The sequence below is a fragment of the Orbicella faveolata genome, unplaced genomic scaffold (genome assembly GCF_042242905.1).
Source record: "Orbicella faveolata isolate gen_17 unplaced genomic scaffold, um_ofav_v1 contig_36, whole genome shotgun sequence".
NCBI classification, from domain to species: domain Eukaryota; kingdom Metazoa; phylum Cnidaria; class Anthozoa; order Scleractinia; family Merulinidae; genus Orbicella; species Orbicella faveolata.
The window spans coordinates 10595856-10615710 of NW_028301565.1; the positions used below are offsets into that span (position 1 = coordinate 10595856).

Here is a 19855-nt window from a genome sequence, read left to right on the forward strand (position 1 = left end):
GATAGGGGGAGGGAGTCGGGGTACAGCTACCCTGGTCCCAGAGGTTTTTCTTGATTTTTCTCCGCATGAAGAGCGAAAAGAAGAAAAATCAAGAAAAACCTCTGGGACCATGTTAGGGTACAGCTGTTTTACAAAAATATCCATGTAACTGATAGTTGAGATCTGCAAAAATTACTGATAGCTGAGAAATGGTCTGAGAACTAGAAATCGATGAAAATTGAACTGATAATCAACAGGAGTCTTGAAAACTCCTGATCATTAGGGGTATCTCCCTACGGGGGTCTACTTTACATACCGAATTCTGAACTCCTGTTGTTATTTCGATATTTCTCTATACATCTGCACTGTCTACATCTATATAAGAAAAGTTGGTTAACATTTTAAGACATCACACCGACTTAAAAATTTTATCGATTTTGTTGTTAGGTTTTCTTTACGGTGAAGATCTATGAAACGGTGCAACGTCACAACGAGTATCTAGAGTGACTGAAGAAAAATTGGACCTCGGAACACAGGCCTCTTTAAGGGCAAAAAATAAAGAACAGTTGAGATAAGTGTTCTTAATAAGCTAATTAGTGGGGTCGAACCCAGTAGTTTCGCGATGTGTGCTATAAACAAATACGTAATGATGTATTCACGGGAAGTTTCTTACATCTGACTTGTACTTTAGTTAATTCACACTCCAGGGTCTGTAAAACCGCATGGATCGGGCTTAAAAATGCCTTAAACAGTACAGACCTTCAAAAGTCTTCTTTGAAGTCGATTATGTAGTGTAACTAATGAGCTGTAGTAAACATTCCTCTGAACTGCATTGCCATAGAAACAAAGTCATTAATGCAATTGCAACTGAGCTTTCCACAATTGAATTAATATCAGGTAATATAGCTTTCTTCGGGCTTTAGAAATGTCGTTTTCTACTTTGGATGAGAATGATAACGATGAACAAGGGATCGATCCTCTTGTTTTGTCGCTCGAAGAATTTTCACGCGCACAGGACGAATTGGCAACAGCGACCGATGTTTTGGGTTCGAACGAGCCCCAGTTAACTGGCTGGATTGTCCATCGCGCTGCTCTAAACGAAAACAAACCGTCGTGTCGACGATCGGCTCCAGCTTTAAAAGACTCAAAAGAAGTAAGATCAAGCACTCCACGAAGGAGTGTTTCTCGTCAATTTGCGAGGAATCGAGGGGACTTGGGTGAATTCAAATACTTCTTACAACCGAGCAGATACATCGAACAGTACAGGAACGAAAAGATTAACCGGCAAGAGGCTGCCTTGAGAGAGCTGGCAAGCAAAAATGACAGACGCAGAGCGTCTGACAGTTACGTAGATTTGGGAAAAAACGGCGATCACACGGAAAATGGAACGTTCAAGAACGTGCCTAGTGTTGTGAGCATGAAAGAAGTACAAACAGCCGAAGACGACAATACGGTTAAGCCACTCGTTGTTTCCTCAAAAGGATTGAGTAGACCGGCTAATTTGCCAATGTCGGGACAATTTCACGGAAGGAAGCTTCAGTGGCGACCGACTGTTGGTAACAGGAAAATAACTAACGCCAAAGTATCCCAGTGGTAAGTCTTTTATTGACATGAAATCGACAACACCGTGTAACTTACAACATCCACACGACTAGAATGTTGACTTTATCTAAACACGCACGTATTCAGTTCAACAGCGGTTACCAACTGCTGTTCAATAAACTCGCATGCTACTGTGTTAAAGAGAGGAGAACTTAATTAGCGAGTTAAGTAATTGGTCATATGTGTGTGTAGCAGCTGATTCGTAAAGTTCCACTTCTCATTAGTGTAATAAATAGTTAATGCTTTCATTATGTTTTGATTGCTTTTAATCGTTGCGAGCCGAAAGAATGTTTGCGTAGAAGGCTAGGTCAATCGTAAAAATGCAGAACATTTGATATAATATGGACATCTGAATAGCCAGACGGTGACATTTTTATAGAGACGTTTTCAAAGCAAAATTTGTCGAGACATGTTTTATTACTAAAGGAGTAAACGGGTTTCGTGTCATTGGGCGGTACGATGGTAGCTGATTGTATCATGTCATGGAACACTAGTTTAATTTAACTTCTTGATTCACAATTTCTGTCACTGTAGTGTGTCACGGTAGCCTGACTGAACAGGCTCCGGCTGCGATTAGCCCCTCACCGGTTAGCCCCCAACCAGAAGTCGATTAGCCCCCATGCAACCAGAAGTCGAAAACACTGTCTATTTCTCGTTCTTTAAGCGTGAATATGGGGGCTAATCGACTTCTGGTTGGGGGCTAACCGGCTAAGGGGCTAATCGACTTGGGGGCTAAACGACCAGTAACTCTAGGGTCTGATCTGAGCGCGGCTGGAACGGCCGAAAAAGCAACTGACTGAGAGTGAAATGGCCGCTTTCTCTTCGTCAGTTTCCTCGACTAGAAGAACCTGTTCACAGGCTATGTCAAGGTCGCGTATGATCAATCGAAAACAAATTAGTAAAACAGACAAGAATTTTCACTTAAAAACCTGAGAATAGTGTTACTGAGAAAGAAGAGGGGAATATAATAAAAAGTAACGAAAGTTAGATTAAATGAGCAGACATGAAAGCTGCGAATGCAAGATAAATTCTAGCTTCTTCTGTAGCTGGTTATAAGAGACATTGACGCATCAGGGAATGTTGATTTTTTTTTTTCAGGAGCCAAGCACACATAGACGTTACTCTCGAGATTACGTCACATGGAAATGGTGACGTCAGTCACTTGGTCCACTCCAGCCAACAGGTCGGTATCTGTTAACATCATCAGCCTCGATCACAGGCTCTCTCTCCTTATTCTCCCTTGTAGTTGTCCTTTCTTTCTCGATGGGAATGAAGCTGAGATATCATCAAGATTACACATGAAACCTTATGTGTACGCCAATTTGAAACTGAACCACAATCGATCAGCCTGGGTCACGGAATCCGGTTCACAGAGTTGGAGTGATCGTGTCCGCTTTAGTTACCTGCCAATACACTTTCCTAGGAAAAAACGAGAAAGGAGAGGAAAGGAGGGCCGAGAACGTGTTTTCATACGTTTACCGATAGCCGAAAAGGGCCTGTTTTAGTTCAAGTATTGGATAGTCAGTTTTGAAGCTACAGTATATCTCACGTCAGTAAAGAAGGGGTAATCGGATGAAGTCTTTCATAACAGACTAAGGATTTAAAAGAAATACCATTGACGAGAAAACCCAAAATAGTCCAGTTGATTGTTATTTTTTCCAAATTAACCTCTTTAGTGTTAGCTTTATCCAATGCTTAGCCGTCGGTCAGGTTGCTTGAGTTCTACTTGTTTTTGTTGCATTTTTTTAATGAAACGAACCTGACTTTGTTTCAGAGCGAAGGTTATACCCCATTTCAGGAGAGACGATCGTCTGCGAACTTAGTTGTCAAGAGAGGAGAATTAGGAGGTGCAGCGACAACTAATCACCGGTCTGACAGCAAAAGCCAGCCTCAAACGATTGGTGTCCAGTGTTCGCCGATTGAAAAGTGCGACGCGTGGGTAAAAAACCGAGACAATGACCTGGGAAATATCTCCGGCAACGGAAAGGAGCAACTTACAGCAAAAGCACGGGGTATTCGTGGATTACACACGGCGTGCGGACATTCTTCTCAGTTATCTTTACGTGGCAGCTCACTGAATTCGCCTCAGAAAGACTCGTGTAGTGCTCGAGCAGCTGAAAGCTCAAAATGTGCGACAGGGATGGACTACTCCAAATATACAGATATGTTTAAAAATGTGCTGGAGTTTTATGGAACAAGACGACTGAGACCGAAATCACATTCGGCGGTCGAGCAACTGTTGTCCATGAAGACATGAATAATATCTGTGTATAGAAAAGGGAAACAGGCCGGGGACACAGCAGAAATCCTCGACCAAAGGCGGCAAGAAGGATGTGGAAGGTACAAAGAGAGAGGGAGTGAGACGGGATTACAGAGGTGGCTGAAACCGGGGGAAATGATAGTTGGAACGTGAAACTTTGTGTTATATTTTGTCTGTACTTTTCGACCCAAATACATAGGAAAAAATATATTTTTTATATCATTTAGAGCCTATAGAAATTATTTGACTTTTAGGAGTCTAGAACAGTGCGTGCAACCAAGCTGGGAACTAGATTCGCGTTTTAATGGCCTGTATATTATAGTTCAAACTAGCCGTCAGCACGTCATGTGACTTCCCGGTTCATTTACATTACAGAAACATATACCTTATGTGAGAGAGGACAATGCAGCTTCTTTTAAAATAATTCAACCAACTGGTCTCGTTTTCTACGAGTAATAATCAACGAGGCACAGGAAAGTTGACTATTCACTTTTAACGTAACCCACCTGTCGACTGTCAGGTAAATGTGCAATCTGATTGGCTAGCTCATGGCGGTCTAAATGTTAAAATCAGCTATATAAAGGTACATATATTCTTGTGGAGATTCACTAACAAAGTAATATAAGAGTTTATTTTTGATGGTTTCGAAAAAAAAGAATTATGAGTTTACACTTTTGATATATTATTGCAATCCATTTATTAGAAAATTTATTTCCTGCGAAGAAACTCGATTATGTGTAATATAAATCTATTTGAGATGTAGTAAAACATGATGGATAAAACTGTTTCTCAACGAAACTGTCTCTCCGTATTTGTTTTTTTTTTTTTTTTTCATGAAGTAGTGGTTCTGTCAAATTTCTTTCAAAGAAAGAATGAAGGAGAGTTTCACAAACGGCTCAGTAGACAAGAAACTGAAAAACTTTGCAAATACACTGGGCGAGCCATGATCGGGGACGGGATAGGCACCATCACCAATCGTTGCTAAGGAACGGAGCCCACACTCATTCCTCGAAGGTACTACCCGACGGGGAAGCAATGAGACCGGACTCGAGAGAAAGCAACGGAAATTTAATCAGAGTCAGTGGAGATACTTTCATAATGGACTAAGCGGAGTCCCCTCCCGATAGGGGTGGGGAAAATGGTCATTTAGCCATTTAATACTGACGCTCTTTCAAAATGTCTCGAACAGACACAGTTAATTAATTCATGTAAGAGTTTTAAGGGGTTACTCAATCCCAGGGTATAAAATGCGCTGCAATGTTTCTACTATAGGAATGCGAACCCTAGAGGTAACACGTCTGGAAGGTATACGAAGTATATGAAGGGGTTACCTTTTGGGTCAAAAATGTTAAGGTGGCCGAACACAGTTTTCAAGTGCCTTTGCCTAGTTCACTATTACTTTTAAACTATTTATCCTTTGGCGCCCGTTTTCTGCAAGAGTCAAGGTTAACCTCAGAAGGGTTTATTCTCGCATTTTGGCTAAGGTGTGTGCTGTTGCCATGGCAACGGGGCTGGTTAAAAACAAGGCTTAAAAAATGGTTTTTGTTTATTTTAAAAAAATCCAGACGTTAGATTTTTTTCATCATTTGCCCACTACGAATTGACTTTAAATCCCTTCTGTCAACACTCTTCTAATAAAATTTTGACATAGACGATTTTCGTAATTCGCCGTAAATCGTTTTCACTGCATGTTCTGAATTATTTAAAATTCCCTATGTCAAAATTCAGATTTTTTGTGATAGATCATTCACGTGGTTTCTGAACTATTTTTTTTGCCAAATTTCTTGAAATTCTAACGACTGGATCGTTAGAAATCGGCAAGTTTCTGCAAAAGCAATCGGTCTCAATTTTTCGAGCAACTGCGCATGCGCTGCATTTAACTGGGTTCTGTCGGTAACAAAGAAAAAGCTGAGAATTTCTGGGTTCTTTGCATCGTTACCTTTACTAATATATCTTTGTAGTAAAAGACTGAAGCCATCAATACACTGCGTTCAAATATAGAGCAAAATAGCACAGATACTGCGGGTGTTGAGTAAATAAAATGATCGCTCTATTGCCTACCAAAACAAACCCAAACAACTGGAATCGAGCTAAAGTATAAGTTTTCATGACCCGCAAACATAAAATTTGTCATCATTCAGAACCATACTCAGTATAGAATATCTAATTGCCACGTTTCAGCTCTAAGAAGTTCTGTTGATTTATAAAAAAACCTTCAATTTTTTTAGATACGGCGCATTCCCCGGGGGCGCATTCCGGTTCCACAGTCAATTAGGCCGTCAGTTGAGCGGTAAAGCAATAAGTTGCATGAGTTAAGTTGCAATGAGTTACTCTTACCTCTGTTTAAAAGCGAGTCTTGGTGTACAACCTTTCATACGGAAACGAGTTTTTCTTGACCGTTCATTGTCTGGCAAATCAAACTCTTTTCCATATAAAAGCTTGTACACCGAACTCGTTTTGAAACAGAGCTAAAAAGCAACTGAAATTGCTTATTAGAATTTCAATTTTTTTGCTCGGCCAGTCAAAGTGGGGGAAAGAATTATTTTAAATAGGCACGAAAAGTGTGCTTTCTCCTGTTTGCATAAAATACTGTAACATTCATTAAGCACATGCTCTTTGTTCAAAGAATGTAAGCCACACCATGCAAGAATTACGTTGCGTGGCACCCCTGAACCACTTAATTCAAAAGTTGAATGATTAACGAGGTAACATGTACAGTAGAAACGCTAGTTTGTCAGATCAACATTGAGTCCAACCACCAAGTGAATCAAACCTCAACGATTGCGTGAAACATTCAACATGCCTCCTAAAGGACGAAAAGCCACAACAACAAAGAAGAACGGCATACCAGATACGAGCAAAGCGCCCAAACAGAACGACATCAAGAGGAACAAGACGAAACGAGAAGGAAAACTTAAGCCAAAGAAAACACACAAATCGTACGCCAGGTTCATCAATATGGTACTTAAACAAGTTCACCCGGATCTCGGTATCACTAGAAAAGCCATGAACATCATGGACTCGTTCGTGAACGATCTCTTCGAGAGGATAGCGATCGAGGCCGGGAGGCTCAGCAAGTATATTAAGCGAAGCACGCTCTCGTCAAGGGACATGCAAGCCAGCGTTCGTTTGGTTGTTCCTGGCGAGCTGGCCAAACATGCAGTCAGTGAAGGAACTAAGGCTGTGGCCAGATACACCAAGCAAATTCAGGAATAAGAAGTTAGATTATCAAGAGTACAGATAGTGGACAATATGGGTCAATTATCTTTTGATATCACCGCGTAAATTTCCATGCTTGCTGGTTATATACAGATGTAACTAGCACGCTGACTGTAATCTTTCGATATATTTGTTATCGAGTGTTGTTCGTCCCTCTACACGAGTTAAGTTTAATATAAGAACACTTATGATTCGTATGACAGAGATAATTTTGCCCAAGAATTGAAAACACTATAACTTTACTTTAAACGTACATCTCAAAAAGAAATCCAATTTTTATCACTCACTCTTATGCTATTGCATTGTGGAACTAGAATGGAAATCCCTTAGTCTCTCTCCTTTTTCCTGGCAATTAATTAATCGATGTCGCCTCTGTTTTCTTGTCGTGGCATCAAGCTAATGCAACATCGAGTGTAATGGTTTTGTTTGTTTGTCTGTTTGTTTTTCTTTTGAGAATTCACAGAGCCCAATGTTTTTCGTAAGACTTTCACCTTACGTCGTCACCTGACGTCATAGTGTTAGTCTAATCTCTGATTGGATAAAAAGCTTGTAATAGGATACCGTCTACATTCATTTCCTTATTACCTCCTCTCGCGGCCATATGGCCTCTTCAGGAAAACTGTAGCACTAAAAACCAGGAATCTGGCCGAGAGGAACCGGAAATAGCCTTTCGCTGGTACAGGCCAGACAAGAAATAAAAACACATGGAGTTCCAGGCAGATTTATTATTTTATTATGTCTGTTTTTTACATTCTATCAGGTACGAGGCTATCTTGAACGTGTTAACAATGGTATAATCATGCCATTCACACTGATAGCAAGCATTGACTATAATTACCAAGATGAAGCTAGCAGGAAGTAAAAGCAATGTTATAATTGTGTAAAAGAGATGCACGGAAAGGTTTTCATTTCTATATGCATAAAAGATCCTCGAGTGCGAAAATGAACGACTGCTTTACTCATTACATTGTATACGCATGGATACAATAATACGTCACCTTTTTTAAGTACAAAAGCAAGATAAAACGTTACATATATCCAAATTACCGAAACTGGGTTTCAAGGTAGCTTAAAATAACTCAATCTTTCACATTTTAAATTATGTACAATGATGTAATGAGCTGCATTTGAATCCAATATGTTAAATAACTTGTCTCCCGCTCTTAGAGCAACACGCTTCCGACGCCGTATGCCGTGGAGGTGTCATCCAGATGTGCTCTTCAGGCTTGTTCGAGGTGTCTCCCCGATCGGGGCCCAGTTAACAGCTGTCATAGGATGACGCACACAGAACTCTGTTCTTGAGAGCTGGGTCCAAGTGATCGCCTGCGGTTGGCTGTTTTAAAACAAAAACAACAACAAAAACTTGACTTTCACGAACAGACAACGACAGCACATGAATATCTTTCTCTTCCTGGGGTCACAGCACCGAAGTACAGTCTAAGCCTCGGTCGAAGTCCCGTCTCTGAGAATAGACTGAACCTGAGGAAGTTTTTTTATTTCATTTTTCAAAGCAAAACAGCATTGCATGGAAAACGAAGACTAAGCGGTTACCTCCCAGCCGTGTGACACATGTAGAACCATTCGCAGGCCTTGCAGCTTACATCAGCTCTCATGTTTGTCATTAAGATCATTTAGATCATTCTAGTTAGACTGATGTCTACGCTCGATTACCAGCCGCTGTTCGGGAAAGGAGCCCGCGTTCCTCCCCCGTAGGCACGGCTGGACGCGTGAGGATTCTTTTGTTGGTCTTAGCCAATCAGTCAACTGCAGTCACAGACATGGTTTGCCGCTCACACGTCCAGCCGTCTCTTTTCGGGGAGGAACGTAGACCGGACACGAGAGAGCGGCGGAAATCGAGCCTAGACTGAGTCTTGTTGTCAAAGTTTGAAATTCACGTACCTTCCACATAAACATCCCGGATGTACTGGCCTCCAGTCAGAGGAATGCTGTCATGTAAAGATAAAATCACAATTGTTACCTGGGTAGAACATATATAGGGGAAAAAACACAAGTCAAGTGGAGCACTTACTTTTCCCGGCAAGGATTGAGTTTGACTTGGTAAATACCAAATACTGGCCTGAAATGAAAGAGACAGCCATGAGCGCAAACATATCCACGTCATCACTTAACAAGTGACTGACTTTATAACACTTATAAAACAGGACTCTTAAAACATACGAGCTGATCTTGCAAGCAGTTGCTGGGTAGAACGTATTGGGAAACTTTCTTGGTTTCGTTTCGCGAATGAAAGTAGCGCTATCGTCTGGTGTGAATGCAGTAATGGTACCTCTAAAACGATAGAAATGGATTCCATGTTCCAAATAACAGAATGTTTCACCGTGCTATTATTATGAAACCCGAACCTTTCAAATTCGTTTACAATGTAATCCTCTTCATTTTTGCCGTTGCTAGTTGTCGTTCTTTCTAATGGACTAACTTGTCAAAATCTGAAATCCAAGGAATTGTAGTTGCGCTTCCTCAAATCGAGGAGTGGTTTTTTAGTTCATCAAAATCAGGCTTCAAACAGACGGCAAAGCTCTTTTAAAAAGAGATCACGCGCATGGCAGATTTACCTTCTTACCTGTGATCTGACGTCTTGACAGAAACACAACTGCTGTAGATAACTGGCTGGATACTTGATGGATCTCTACTGCGGTAAAGAACACGGTCCTGGAAGACAACAAGAAAATAAATTCTAAACTCTGTTTCAGGCGCTTCTTTAAAGCACTCAAATACGTCATCCCACCTAGGTGCCGTACATAATTGACCTCATTTTCACAAACAAGAGTGCTTTTGTCCGGGCATATATGCCGTCATAGGCCGGGGGGGGGGGGGGGGTCCCATACAAAAAGGACGGGAACGCTTGTCAGAAATTTTGAAAAGAAACCCTACAGTAACTAAGAGGTACCAAGAACCTATTTCGTGGGCATGACTTGAAATTTTTTTCACCCCTAAGAGGTGCCAATTCTAAAACAACACATGTACACTCTTTTACTGATGAGTGAATTCACGATGTAAATGAGACAAAACAAAAAATCAGCTGATTGTCAAACATCTCCGGTCATATTTTTTGGCTGAATACCCTAAAAAGCACTGTGAAAGCTCCTGCTGTGAAAGCTCCTGCTGTGGACATTTTGAGGCTGAACACCTTAAGAGGCACCAAAACCACGTGTTAAACCCCCCCCCCCAGGTTTAAACCCCCAAAAGGTACGACAAGCCCACCCCTGTCCTTTTATATGAGAGTCCCCCCCTGGGGTGGAAATTTACTCACCGTCCAAGAAGGCGTCCTGTTTTTAGATGACGTGTCATAGTTGTCGCTCTGTATGTCATGCTTGTAACTCGGTAAGAATTTGATTGGAGGTTCAGTGAATCCCACAAATACTTTTCCTGTTGTGGATCAATTGCACGCAACTGTTACCATAGATTCCTTTATCATAGTGGCTGTGGTAATAAAGTAATATTGCATCTTTGTGCGCTTGATGAATTGATTGGCCAATAATGAACCACGAAAGTTGAATAAGGGATCCAGAAGCCAAAAAAAAAAAAACAAGAGAAAGAACTACTTGAGAAATTTTTAAAACCAACACATTGAGGGAGTGGTGAAGAGCACTTTAAAAATTTGAACTATGATTGCATGCACAAGAAGGCACGGCTTAGGCAGTCCTTAACAACCTCAACATGAAAATTAGATACCAACAATATACAAGACTACCATATGATAGCTGGATGAAATCAAAACTCACCTTGTTCCTTTAGATCTAGAAGCTGATCTTTCTCCAGTAAATCCTACAAAAAAAATAACAATCAGAGACTCACTTTTTAGACTATGTACCATGAGTCTACATTTTTCTACCAAAACTGAGCTAAGGGAATGCAACGCCATGAGGATCAAAAGCATGGTGACGTAGTATCACCCTAAAAGAGATTTCCAGTTCTACAAAGTATTCCACAACACAGAGATTAATCTTTCAGTGATTCAATTTATTGAACTGGAAATCCACAGCTTGAGGCAAATAAGCCCCAAAACAAGACAGGGAGAAGAGGCAGATTAAACACAACCCATTCACAGTGACTCTTCACCTTGGGCTGACACCTTGCCGTGGTGGTGAAGCTTGTGTGTCTTCATGACCCGGAGAGCTGTGCCGGCGGGGACTTTGTTCCCTGGCAGGTCTAACCATGCCGGATTGGTCGAAGGGTAGAGGCCAGACGAAGAACAGCCCCTGGTCCTCCAGGTTGGGGGTTGGGCGGCGGGCTGATAACCCACTCCCAGAAAATGCTATTTATTACAGAAACCGAAGCTAGAACTACCACTGCACCCTATCGGGAAGCAGGGGTAAAAGATGTTAACACCCGGTTGGAACAACGTGCGAAGCAGCAAATGACGCATAAACCGCCGACGAAATTGCTGTCGCCAAAAGCGTGTGTGAAGATCGGGCAATGGAATGTTAGGACAATGTTTGAGACTGGTAAGTGCGCACAGGTGATCAAGGAGATGCAGAGGTATGGTATTAGTATTCTAGGAGTAAGTGAAATGAGATGGAACTCTTGTGGGAAGTTGAGGGTAGCTACAGGCGAAACTGTGCTATACTCAGGAATGGATGAAGGTGAAAATCATGAGAGAGGAGTTGGCTTTATTCTGTCCAAAGAAGCTGCACAATGTCTGCTGGAATGGGAGCCAGTGTCTGAGAGGATAATCAGAGCCTGGTTCAACTCGAGGTGGCAAAAGGTTACCATCTTGCAATGCTATGCCCCAACAAATGAGGCAACGGAGGAGGTGAAGGATGATTTCTATGACCAGCTACAGATGGTTTTGGAGCAGGTGCCATGTAGAGATGTGAAGATCGTCATGGGAGATATGAATGCTAAGATGGGAATGGATAACACAGGCAGAGAGGAGGTGATGGGTAAACATGGAGCAAGAGCTGAGATGAATGCAAATGGTGAGAGATGGGCGGACTTCTGTCAGGCAAATGAACTGGTAATCGGTGGAACGCTGTTCCCCCATAAGGAGTGTCACAAGCGGACATGGAGGTCTCCTGATGGTGGTATTGTGAATCAGATCGACCACCTGGCATTTAGCAAGAGATGGAGGAGCTCACTGCAGGACGTTCGCGCGATGCGTGGAGCAGACGTTGGGTCAGACCACCACCTGTTGATGGCAAAAGTCAGGCTAAGGATTGCCAAAGTGAGAAAGGGGGATAGTGGCCGAGTGCGTTTTGAGGTCAGCAAGCTGAAAGATCTGGAGGTTAGGAACGCATTCAAGCTAGCACTGCATAACAGATTTGAGGGTCTGCAGCAGTTGATGGAGGAGGAGGAACTGTCAGTGGATGATGAATGGAGGCAGATTGAACAAGGTTATGTGGAGACCTGCGAGCAGGTGCTGGGTAGGGCAAAGGCAAACAGGAAGGAGTGGATCAGCGAGGAGACTTGGGAGTTAATCGAGCAGCGAAAGGTGGCAAAAAACACCATAAACATGGCCAGAACAAGAAACCAGAAGAGAGAGGCAAGTAAAAGATATCAAGAGTTAAATAGGGAGGTGAAGAGGAGGTGTAGGAGAGACAAGAGGGCGTATGTGGAAGCAGAAGCTGAGAGAGCTGAGGAGGCTGGAAAGAGAGGTGATGCAAGGACTTTGTACGAGATCACTAGAAAGCTAAGTGGGAGGATCCAGAATACTTGTAAGCCAGTGAGAAATGAGGCAGGCGTGTTGCTCAGGACAGCAGAGGAGGAGATGCACCGGTGGGGGGAGCACTTTCAAACAGTGCTTAACCATGAGGAGCCGATCAACCCGCCAGAGGTGGAGCCAAATGACGAGCTTAACATCAGGACAGGTCACGTTACACGTATTGAAATCAAGAATGCTATAAAGAAGTTAAAAAACGGGAAGGCTGCAGGATGTGACAATATTCCACCAGAGGCAATTAAGGCGGGAGGGGACACATCCGAGGAGGTTCTCCTGGGCCTCTGCAACAGGATATGGAATGAGGAGAAGATACCAGAGGAGTGGAGAAAAGGTCTGCTAATCAAGCTGCCCAAGAAAGGTGATTTGAGCTACTGTAAAAACTGGCGTGGCATTATGTTGCTGAACATGGCAAGTAAGGTGTTTTGCAGAGTGATCCTGGAGCGCATCAAGATTGCATTGGACGAAAAGCTGAGAGAGGAACAGGCGGGCTTTCGAGCAGGTCGAAGCTGCACGGATCAAATAGCAACACTGCGGATTATTATAGAACAGAGTATCGAGTGGCAGTCCTCCTTGTACATCAACTTTATCGATTTTGAGAAGGCCTTTGATAGTATCAGTAGAGATGTTTTGTGGAGGTTGTTGCGGCACTACGGGTTGCCTGACAAGATAGTCACCATCATCAGAGTTCTCTATGAGGGTTTCTCCGCACAGGTGGTACACAATGGACAGAAGACTCAACCATTGGATATGAGGACCGGGGTAAGACAAGGCTGCCTGCTATCTCCCTTGCTGTTTCTGGTCGCCCTGGATTGGGTGACGAGGACAGCCTTTGACAGGAAAAGAGGTATTCAGTGGACCTTTACGACATCATTAGAAGATCTTGACTTTGCCGATGATCTGGCCCTACTGTCACACAGAATACAGGATATGAGGGATAAGACACGAGCCTTGGAGGTACAAAGTGCGAAGGTAGGCCTGAAGATCAATGCCACCAAGACAAAGCTGATGCGTATTGGTACCAAACGTGGTGATGTTGTGTCGGTAGCTGGGAAGCGGGTTGAGGAAGTGGATGAGTTCACATACCTTGGGAGCATTGTAAGCAAGAAGGGAGGCACTGACGAGGACATTCAGGCACGAATTGGAAAGGCAAGACAGGCATTTGCGATGCTGAGACCAATATGGCGATCCATGGCACTAACAACCAAGACCAAGCTGAGAGTCTTTGGGACAAATGTGAAGGCGGTGCTCTTGTATGGTTCTGAAACTTGGAGGCTGACCAAGGGATTGGAGCAGAAGTTGCAAGTGTTTATCAATAAGAGCCTGAGGAACATCTTGCGGATTTGGTGGCCTAGAAAAATCAGCAACAAGGACCTTTGGAGTCAAACAGAGCAACAACCAATAGAGGAAGAGATAAGACAGAGAGCTTGGGGCTGGATTGGCCACACACTGAGGAAACCAGATGGACACGTAGTCAAGAGGGCACTAGAGTGGAACCCACAGGGGAAGCGAAAGAGAGGGAGACCCCAAAACAGCTGGAGGCGCACGAGAATGGCAGAGTTGGCGGCGAAGCATGTTACATGGAATGAGGCAAAAGGCACTGCACAAAATAGGGTTAGGTGGCGCGCGCTAGTTGAGGACCTATGTTCCACTTAGGAATGAAGAGGATTAAGTAAGTAAGTATTCGCAGTGACTGTTTCAGTTTGCCAAATGGCTTTTCATCTTCCTAATCAAGTCAGGAGGAGCATTGTTCAGATGATGTCATGCAAGTCACTCACTGGCGGCAGATCTAGGGTACACGCCTGAAGCCTGAGAGGTCAGCCCTCTCTTAATGCTAAAAAATGTAGAGGTTTAACACTGCGTTGCACACACGCTCATGTCTGAAGGGCCACTGTGCAGTGATTGTTAGATAAAGCTAAAAAGGGGTCGGTCTATAATTGTCTTCAATCTCTGGGGTAAAAAACAAAACCCAAATCCGTGGTATCATTTGAGTGTTATATGCTTACTTTACACTCAGGATTTTCCTGGTCTTTGTACTTCTCAAGCAATCCATCCACTTTTGATCTGTCCAGGGTAACCCTAAAGTTGAAATCTCCCAACCAAAACACTCGGTCAAAATTGGCTGTCAAATCCAGTTCTAAAATGAAACACAGCAGAAGTATAATGTATTAAGGAATGGCAAGAAACCTTGGAAAAACAGACATTCATTTTGTGGAAAAGCTGCTAAGGAAGGCACAGCTGTACTTGCAGCCAGTATGAGGCAAACTGGGGCACTTGCTTCAGTCATTTTTTTTGGTTTTTGTTGTTCATCTTTTTGAAGGGGCAAAGTACAACACACTCTTATGTGTCATGTGAAATTTTCTAAACAAACAGCACTTGTGTAATAATATTGTAAAACAGACAACAGTCCTTCTTTAAATACTAGGATCTTTGATCTGCAATGTGTGCAAACTCGTACAAAAAAGGATCATGTTATTCTACTGACCATTGTTTCCGCTGGGCTGACCCTCAGGTGATAATGACAGAGACTTGCAGATTGTCTTGTAATCACTTACACGGTCCATAGCTTTGCCTTCATCAGCTGCAAGACAAGCGACAAAATGCATGCTTAAGACTTGAAACTAACTTCCAATGATAATTCAGGCAGGAGAGTATCACATTTTATTATAACAGACTCCTAAATGCCAGGGCATTGAAGCAGGGAATCAGAAGGCTGCATAAGAATTAAAGAAATCAAAAGCAGTGGCCTTGATAAATATAAATATTAGGGAAAGGTTTGTGCTTGAACCTGGCCAGTGTTTATCTTCAGTTCCTTAGCATGAAGCGACTAGGGGTATTTTAACTTGCTGTTAAGTTGCCAGTACCCATTTGTACACCTGGGTGGAGACTGGAGGCACTGTGAGAGTAAATTGCCTTGCCCGAGGACACAACACAATGATACAGGCATAGTACACTCTTGACTTAGCAGATAGACACTAATTAAATAAATGTGTATTTTGTACGACTTGACAGATATACAATCTTTTCCTATTTTATAGTTAAATCTTAATTAAAATACCTACAACCTCAAAATTTCATGAGAACTACAACATTTGGTTACTGTAGATGCTTGTCTGAACAGTTCATCAGCATTTGTTCATTTCCTCAACTCTGTAAAAGTATGCCTCCCTATCATCACTTTTTGTCAGGATTAAGATATCATTCACAATTTTGTTCCCGATAACATTTGTCCAAACTAAAAAGGAGAACTTACAAGTAAAGTGAGAGTCAATGAAGAGGAATGATGTTCCAAATATGCTGAAGGACACAGCCAAAGCTCCCTGTAGCGAGAGGAAAACACATCTCAACACAATCTGTAAACATACTATAATTTTTGCTATATACTTAAACCTTGTAGTTTTGCTGTTGGTGAGTTTTGTGTAACTATTGTAAACATACAGAGACAAATAGCAGAAACAAATATTTTCTCCATTTTCCAAAAAAAAAGTATGCAGATCACTAAGCATGGATTTACAAAGACAAAAATAAACAGTCATGCCAATTTTACCTTAGTTTTAATCATATGACCCACTCTAGTAGATACACTATCTTCACTCACAGCTGCAATAAAAAGAAAAAAGAAAAATATTTAGAATGTCGTATCTGCCTCAAGTTAAATGTCCCGATAAACCTCAGCCTCTTCGTTGGACTGGCCTTAACATGGGGCAGTACAACCACAGCTGGTTGATTTTCAAAACAGGTCAATGAACTACATACATGTAGTAATGACCGATAAAAGAGTTGATTCATGCTGGCAGTAAGTTGTTTCTCTGATTGTGGTTCTTACAAAAAAAATCAGAGCTAAATTAATATCATCCGATAACATAACAATTTATTGTTGGCAGATACTGCCTCTGAAAACTCAAATTGTAAATAGGTCCTCTGACTAAGTTAATTTGTCTATAATGGAAATAGAGCTAAACTTTTTTCATTACTTAAAGGAGTGGTCATGCAATTTTTTACTGGCATGACAGTACAGGGGCATTATAAAAGCTAAGGCAGTGTTATTAATCAGGAGAAAATAATTTCCCAGAAATTGGTTAGCACATGCTATAAGCCAACAATATTTCAAAATGACTTATCCCAGTTCATTGCATTGTTGTGAATTTATAATTCTGAGTGCCTGTTTTCTGTTCTTATGTTCAAAACACTTTTTGAAGACTTAAGCATCTCTTGTTTCCCTTCAGTTTCACAGTGTGTTCCTTTGCTTTAATCAAATTTGAAGCAAATTAAGATGGTTAATTAAAACTCCCAGACTAAGAAGACAACACTTACGAGAACAAAACCAGACAAGTTCTCTCCTGATAAACAGTGCCAGGTGTAACAACCCAAAAGAACAGGAATACATCAGCACATGCGATGGACCAAGAGTTTCTTGAAGACGGATCTCCCACTCTTTTCTGTTGAAACAATTTTGAGATTAAATTTTGAGGTTAAATTTTGATCCACAGTTGCATCTGGACATGTTGTAATAACTGGAAAAAACATGTAAATCTAGGCTGCGTTCCTTTGGGGTGATCTGGATCAGGATCAGTGATCCAAGATCTGTCTGGATCATGGTGCATCAAAGAAAGCGATGAATCCATAACCAGAATGGATTCATCAGTTCTTTTGATGCACCACGATCCAGACAGATCTTGGATGACTGATCCTGATCCAGATCGCCCCAAAGGAACGCACCCCTAGGCTCTTTTACGTTATGAATCAAATTTAACTTCTCTCAATTTATACTTTCCAGCTCACTCTGGAATATTTCATGAATTATGAAAATTAACACTCTTAGAAATTATAGTTTTTGCCAGTAAGTAAAGTGTAATTAGGGTTTCAAGACCCAAAGACCAGAGTCTACAAGACTTTTTAATGCCTAAATATTTCAAAATTAATGAAGCCACAGAGATTTAGGGAGGTAAGTTTGATTCCAGGATTCTGGCAAGATTGAAGGAAGTATTTTATACAGTATACCGTTCATAACTTACAACCACTCTTTATATTGCAGCAAACTGATGTTATTAGAAAACAATAATATTTACCTTTGAGATGTACTCTCTTGGGAGCCAATAACATAGAGGTCTTGTAAGAAATCAGTTGAATCTGGTATTAAAAAATCTTCTAAGTAGAATGGAACTTCCTGTTACAAAATGAAACAAAAGTTATTAAAATAATTAATAGAGGGATCAATACAGAGTACTACATTAAATGCTAACATAAGCTTTGCATTTCTTTAGAGTTATAGACACACAGCTTTCAATGTGTACATTCTCACAAAATGTTTGCTAAAGTTATATGAAGAGTGACCATTTTCAGTTATAGGAGGGCCAAAATCTTACCTTTTCTTCATGCATATTCCAGGTAGCAACAAAAATGCCAATTTGCCTGTCAGGGAAGTAACGCTCCATTTCCTCCTTTAAAAAGTTACCACTCCTTGTCCGTGCTCTTCTTGCAGACACACGTGGAAGCAAGGTTGATGTAGAGAAACCAGACGCCTGTCCTGTTGATCTAAAAGACAAGTCTGTGTCTGACGCATACGTTTCATCGTCAGTGACTACCTTCTCCAGTGCCCTGCTGAGCTGCCTTAAATCAGAAGTTGAATTATGTTGGAGATCATCTTGGATTCCTTCAGTCTGATACACACCTTGATTCTGATATACTGGTATACCTTGATTCTGATATATACCTTCATTTGGAGGTACACTGTCATACAAACCAGATGAATTTGTCACAACACCTTGGTCATTAAGTTCACCAGTTTGCACTGATGGGATATCATTTTGGTTTCTTTCACTTGGATGCACAGATTCATACAACCCAGATGCATTAGTTCCAAGAGTTCTGTCATTAAGTTGACAAGGTAGGGTAGGTAAAGTCGAATTAGGGTCTCTTTGGATGGGCTTACGCTGATTTTTAGACTCTGCATCACTGTTGCTTATTGAATTTTCTTCGCTGTCGCTAACACTTGTCAAACTGTCATTTGAGGAAGATAATGTAACTTCATCCTCAGCAGGAGGTTCATCATACAATACAGATGTCGTCTTCGAATTAGATTTAATGGGTGTTGAGCCTGTCTGTGTCGAGATGTCTGCTTGCTGCTGTTCTACCCTCAAAGGGTGAACAACATTCTTTTTCAACATCTTCTTACCCAAATCCTCGTTTTTCGCACTATTCTGGTAAGATTTAAAGTTTTTAAGAAGTTCCTTATTGGAACCTATATCTTTAAGAGGTTCAATACCCCTAAGATTACGATTAGCACCTCTATGCCCATCGCGAGGACTTCCAAAAGATTCACTGGAACCGATGCTGTCCAAACTACCTGTGCTCCCACTGCGCTTCAGAGGCAACGGATCCAGCATCACATTCAGAACATGTTTACGACTTCTCCTTTCATCTTCTGAGCCAGATGGAGAAGTCCTTGGCGACTCGTAACGACTTCTTTTGATGCCTTTCGAATTTAACGCCGCGACACGCGGATTCCCTTCCGCCGTTCCTGAATTCGAACGAGGAGAAGACGGAGGATGTGGCACAAATTTCACGTTTTGAGCATCTCCTTCTCTAACTAACAACGGTGTATCTTTTTTACTCTCAACAGCTCTATTCGACGACGAATCGAGTCGATTTCCGGCTGATTGTGATCGCCTTTGCTGAAGAAGTTTAGGCCGGTCAAAGGACTGCTGCATAGCTGTCGTGCGAAGATTGTGGTTGAAAAACGAGTAATTCCCACCATCAGCCATGATGATTCAATGTTACATGCATCTTATACTCCTTTTCGATGAAGAATTTTTATAACAGGGGAAAAGAGCACGAATATTATATAAAAATTAAAATCTGTTTTTCATCCGCCATATTGTTTATTCGCTATGGTGATCGATGGTGATCATGGGCTTTGCCAACTACATATCTGTGTGGGAGGAGTAGGTAAAGGTGACCAGGGGGGTGAGTATTTAGCAGTTTTGGAATGCAATTTTGCCCAGGTTTCGAACACAACCTAAATGAACCCACAACACTTGTATGATGATACATAACAATGTACCTTGATTGCGCAAGAAACAGAAATGTGTTACTTATCGGCCGTACCACGCACTACC

At 41.7% G+C, this 19855-nt stretch overlaps 3 protein-coding genes and 1 pseudogene across 3 annotated transcripts; 3 read left to right on the forward strand and 1 right to left on the reverse strand.

The window, feature by feature from the left end:
- Positions 1–627: 627 nt before the first annotated feature.
- Positions 628–4639, forward strand: LOC110066338 (uncharacterized). Its single transcript, XM_020773561.2, has 3 exons — positions 628–1572; positions 2680–2764; positions 3356–4639. The coding sequence occupies exons 1-3, from the start codon at positions 905–907 to the stop codon at positions 3836–3838; spliced, it is 1236 nt and encodes a 411-aa protein (XP_020629220.1). The 5' UTR covers positions 628–904; the 3' UTR covers positions 3839–4639.
- A 1852-nt stretch (positions 4640–6491) lies between these two features.
- Positions 6492–7697, forward strand: LOC110066336 (histone H2B 3-like). The gene has a single exon (XM_020773558.2). The coding sequence runs from the start codon at positions 6641–6643 to the stop codon at positions 7055–7057; it is 417 nt and encodes a 138-aa protein (XP_020629217.1). The 5' UTR covers positions 6492–6640; the 3' UTR covers positions 7058–7697.
- A 73-nt stretch (positions 7698–7770) lies between these two features.
- On the reverse strand, positions 7771–19776 carry LOC110066332 (uncharacterized). The gene is made up of 13 exons (XM_020773553.2): positions 18104–19776; positions 17807–17904; positions 17052–17176; positions 16285–16337; positions 15991–16057; positions 15223–15318; positions 14744–14874; positions 10804–10846; positions 10332–10447; positions 9642–9730; positions 9090–9137; positions 8960–9006; positions 7771–8393 (listed from the first exon to the last, which is right to left on the reverse strand). The coding sequence occupies exons 1-13, from the start codon at positions 19499–19501 to the stop codon at positions 8329–8331; spliced, it is 2376 nt and encodes a 791-aa protein (XP_020629212.1). The 5' UTR covers positions 19502–19776; the 3' UTR covers positions 7771–8328.
- Positions 11334–13348, forward strand: LOC149102262 (uncharacterized; annotated as a pseudogene).
- Positions 19777–19855: the final 79 nt, after the last annotated feature.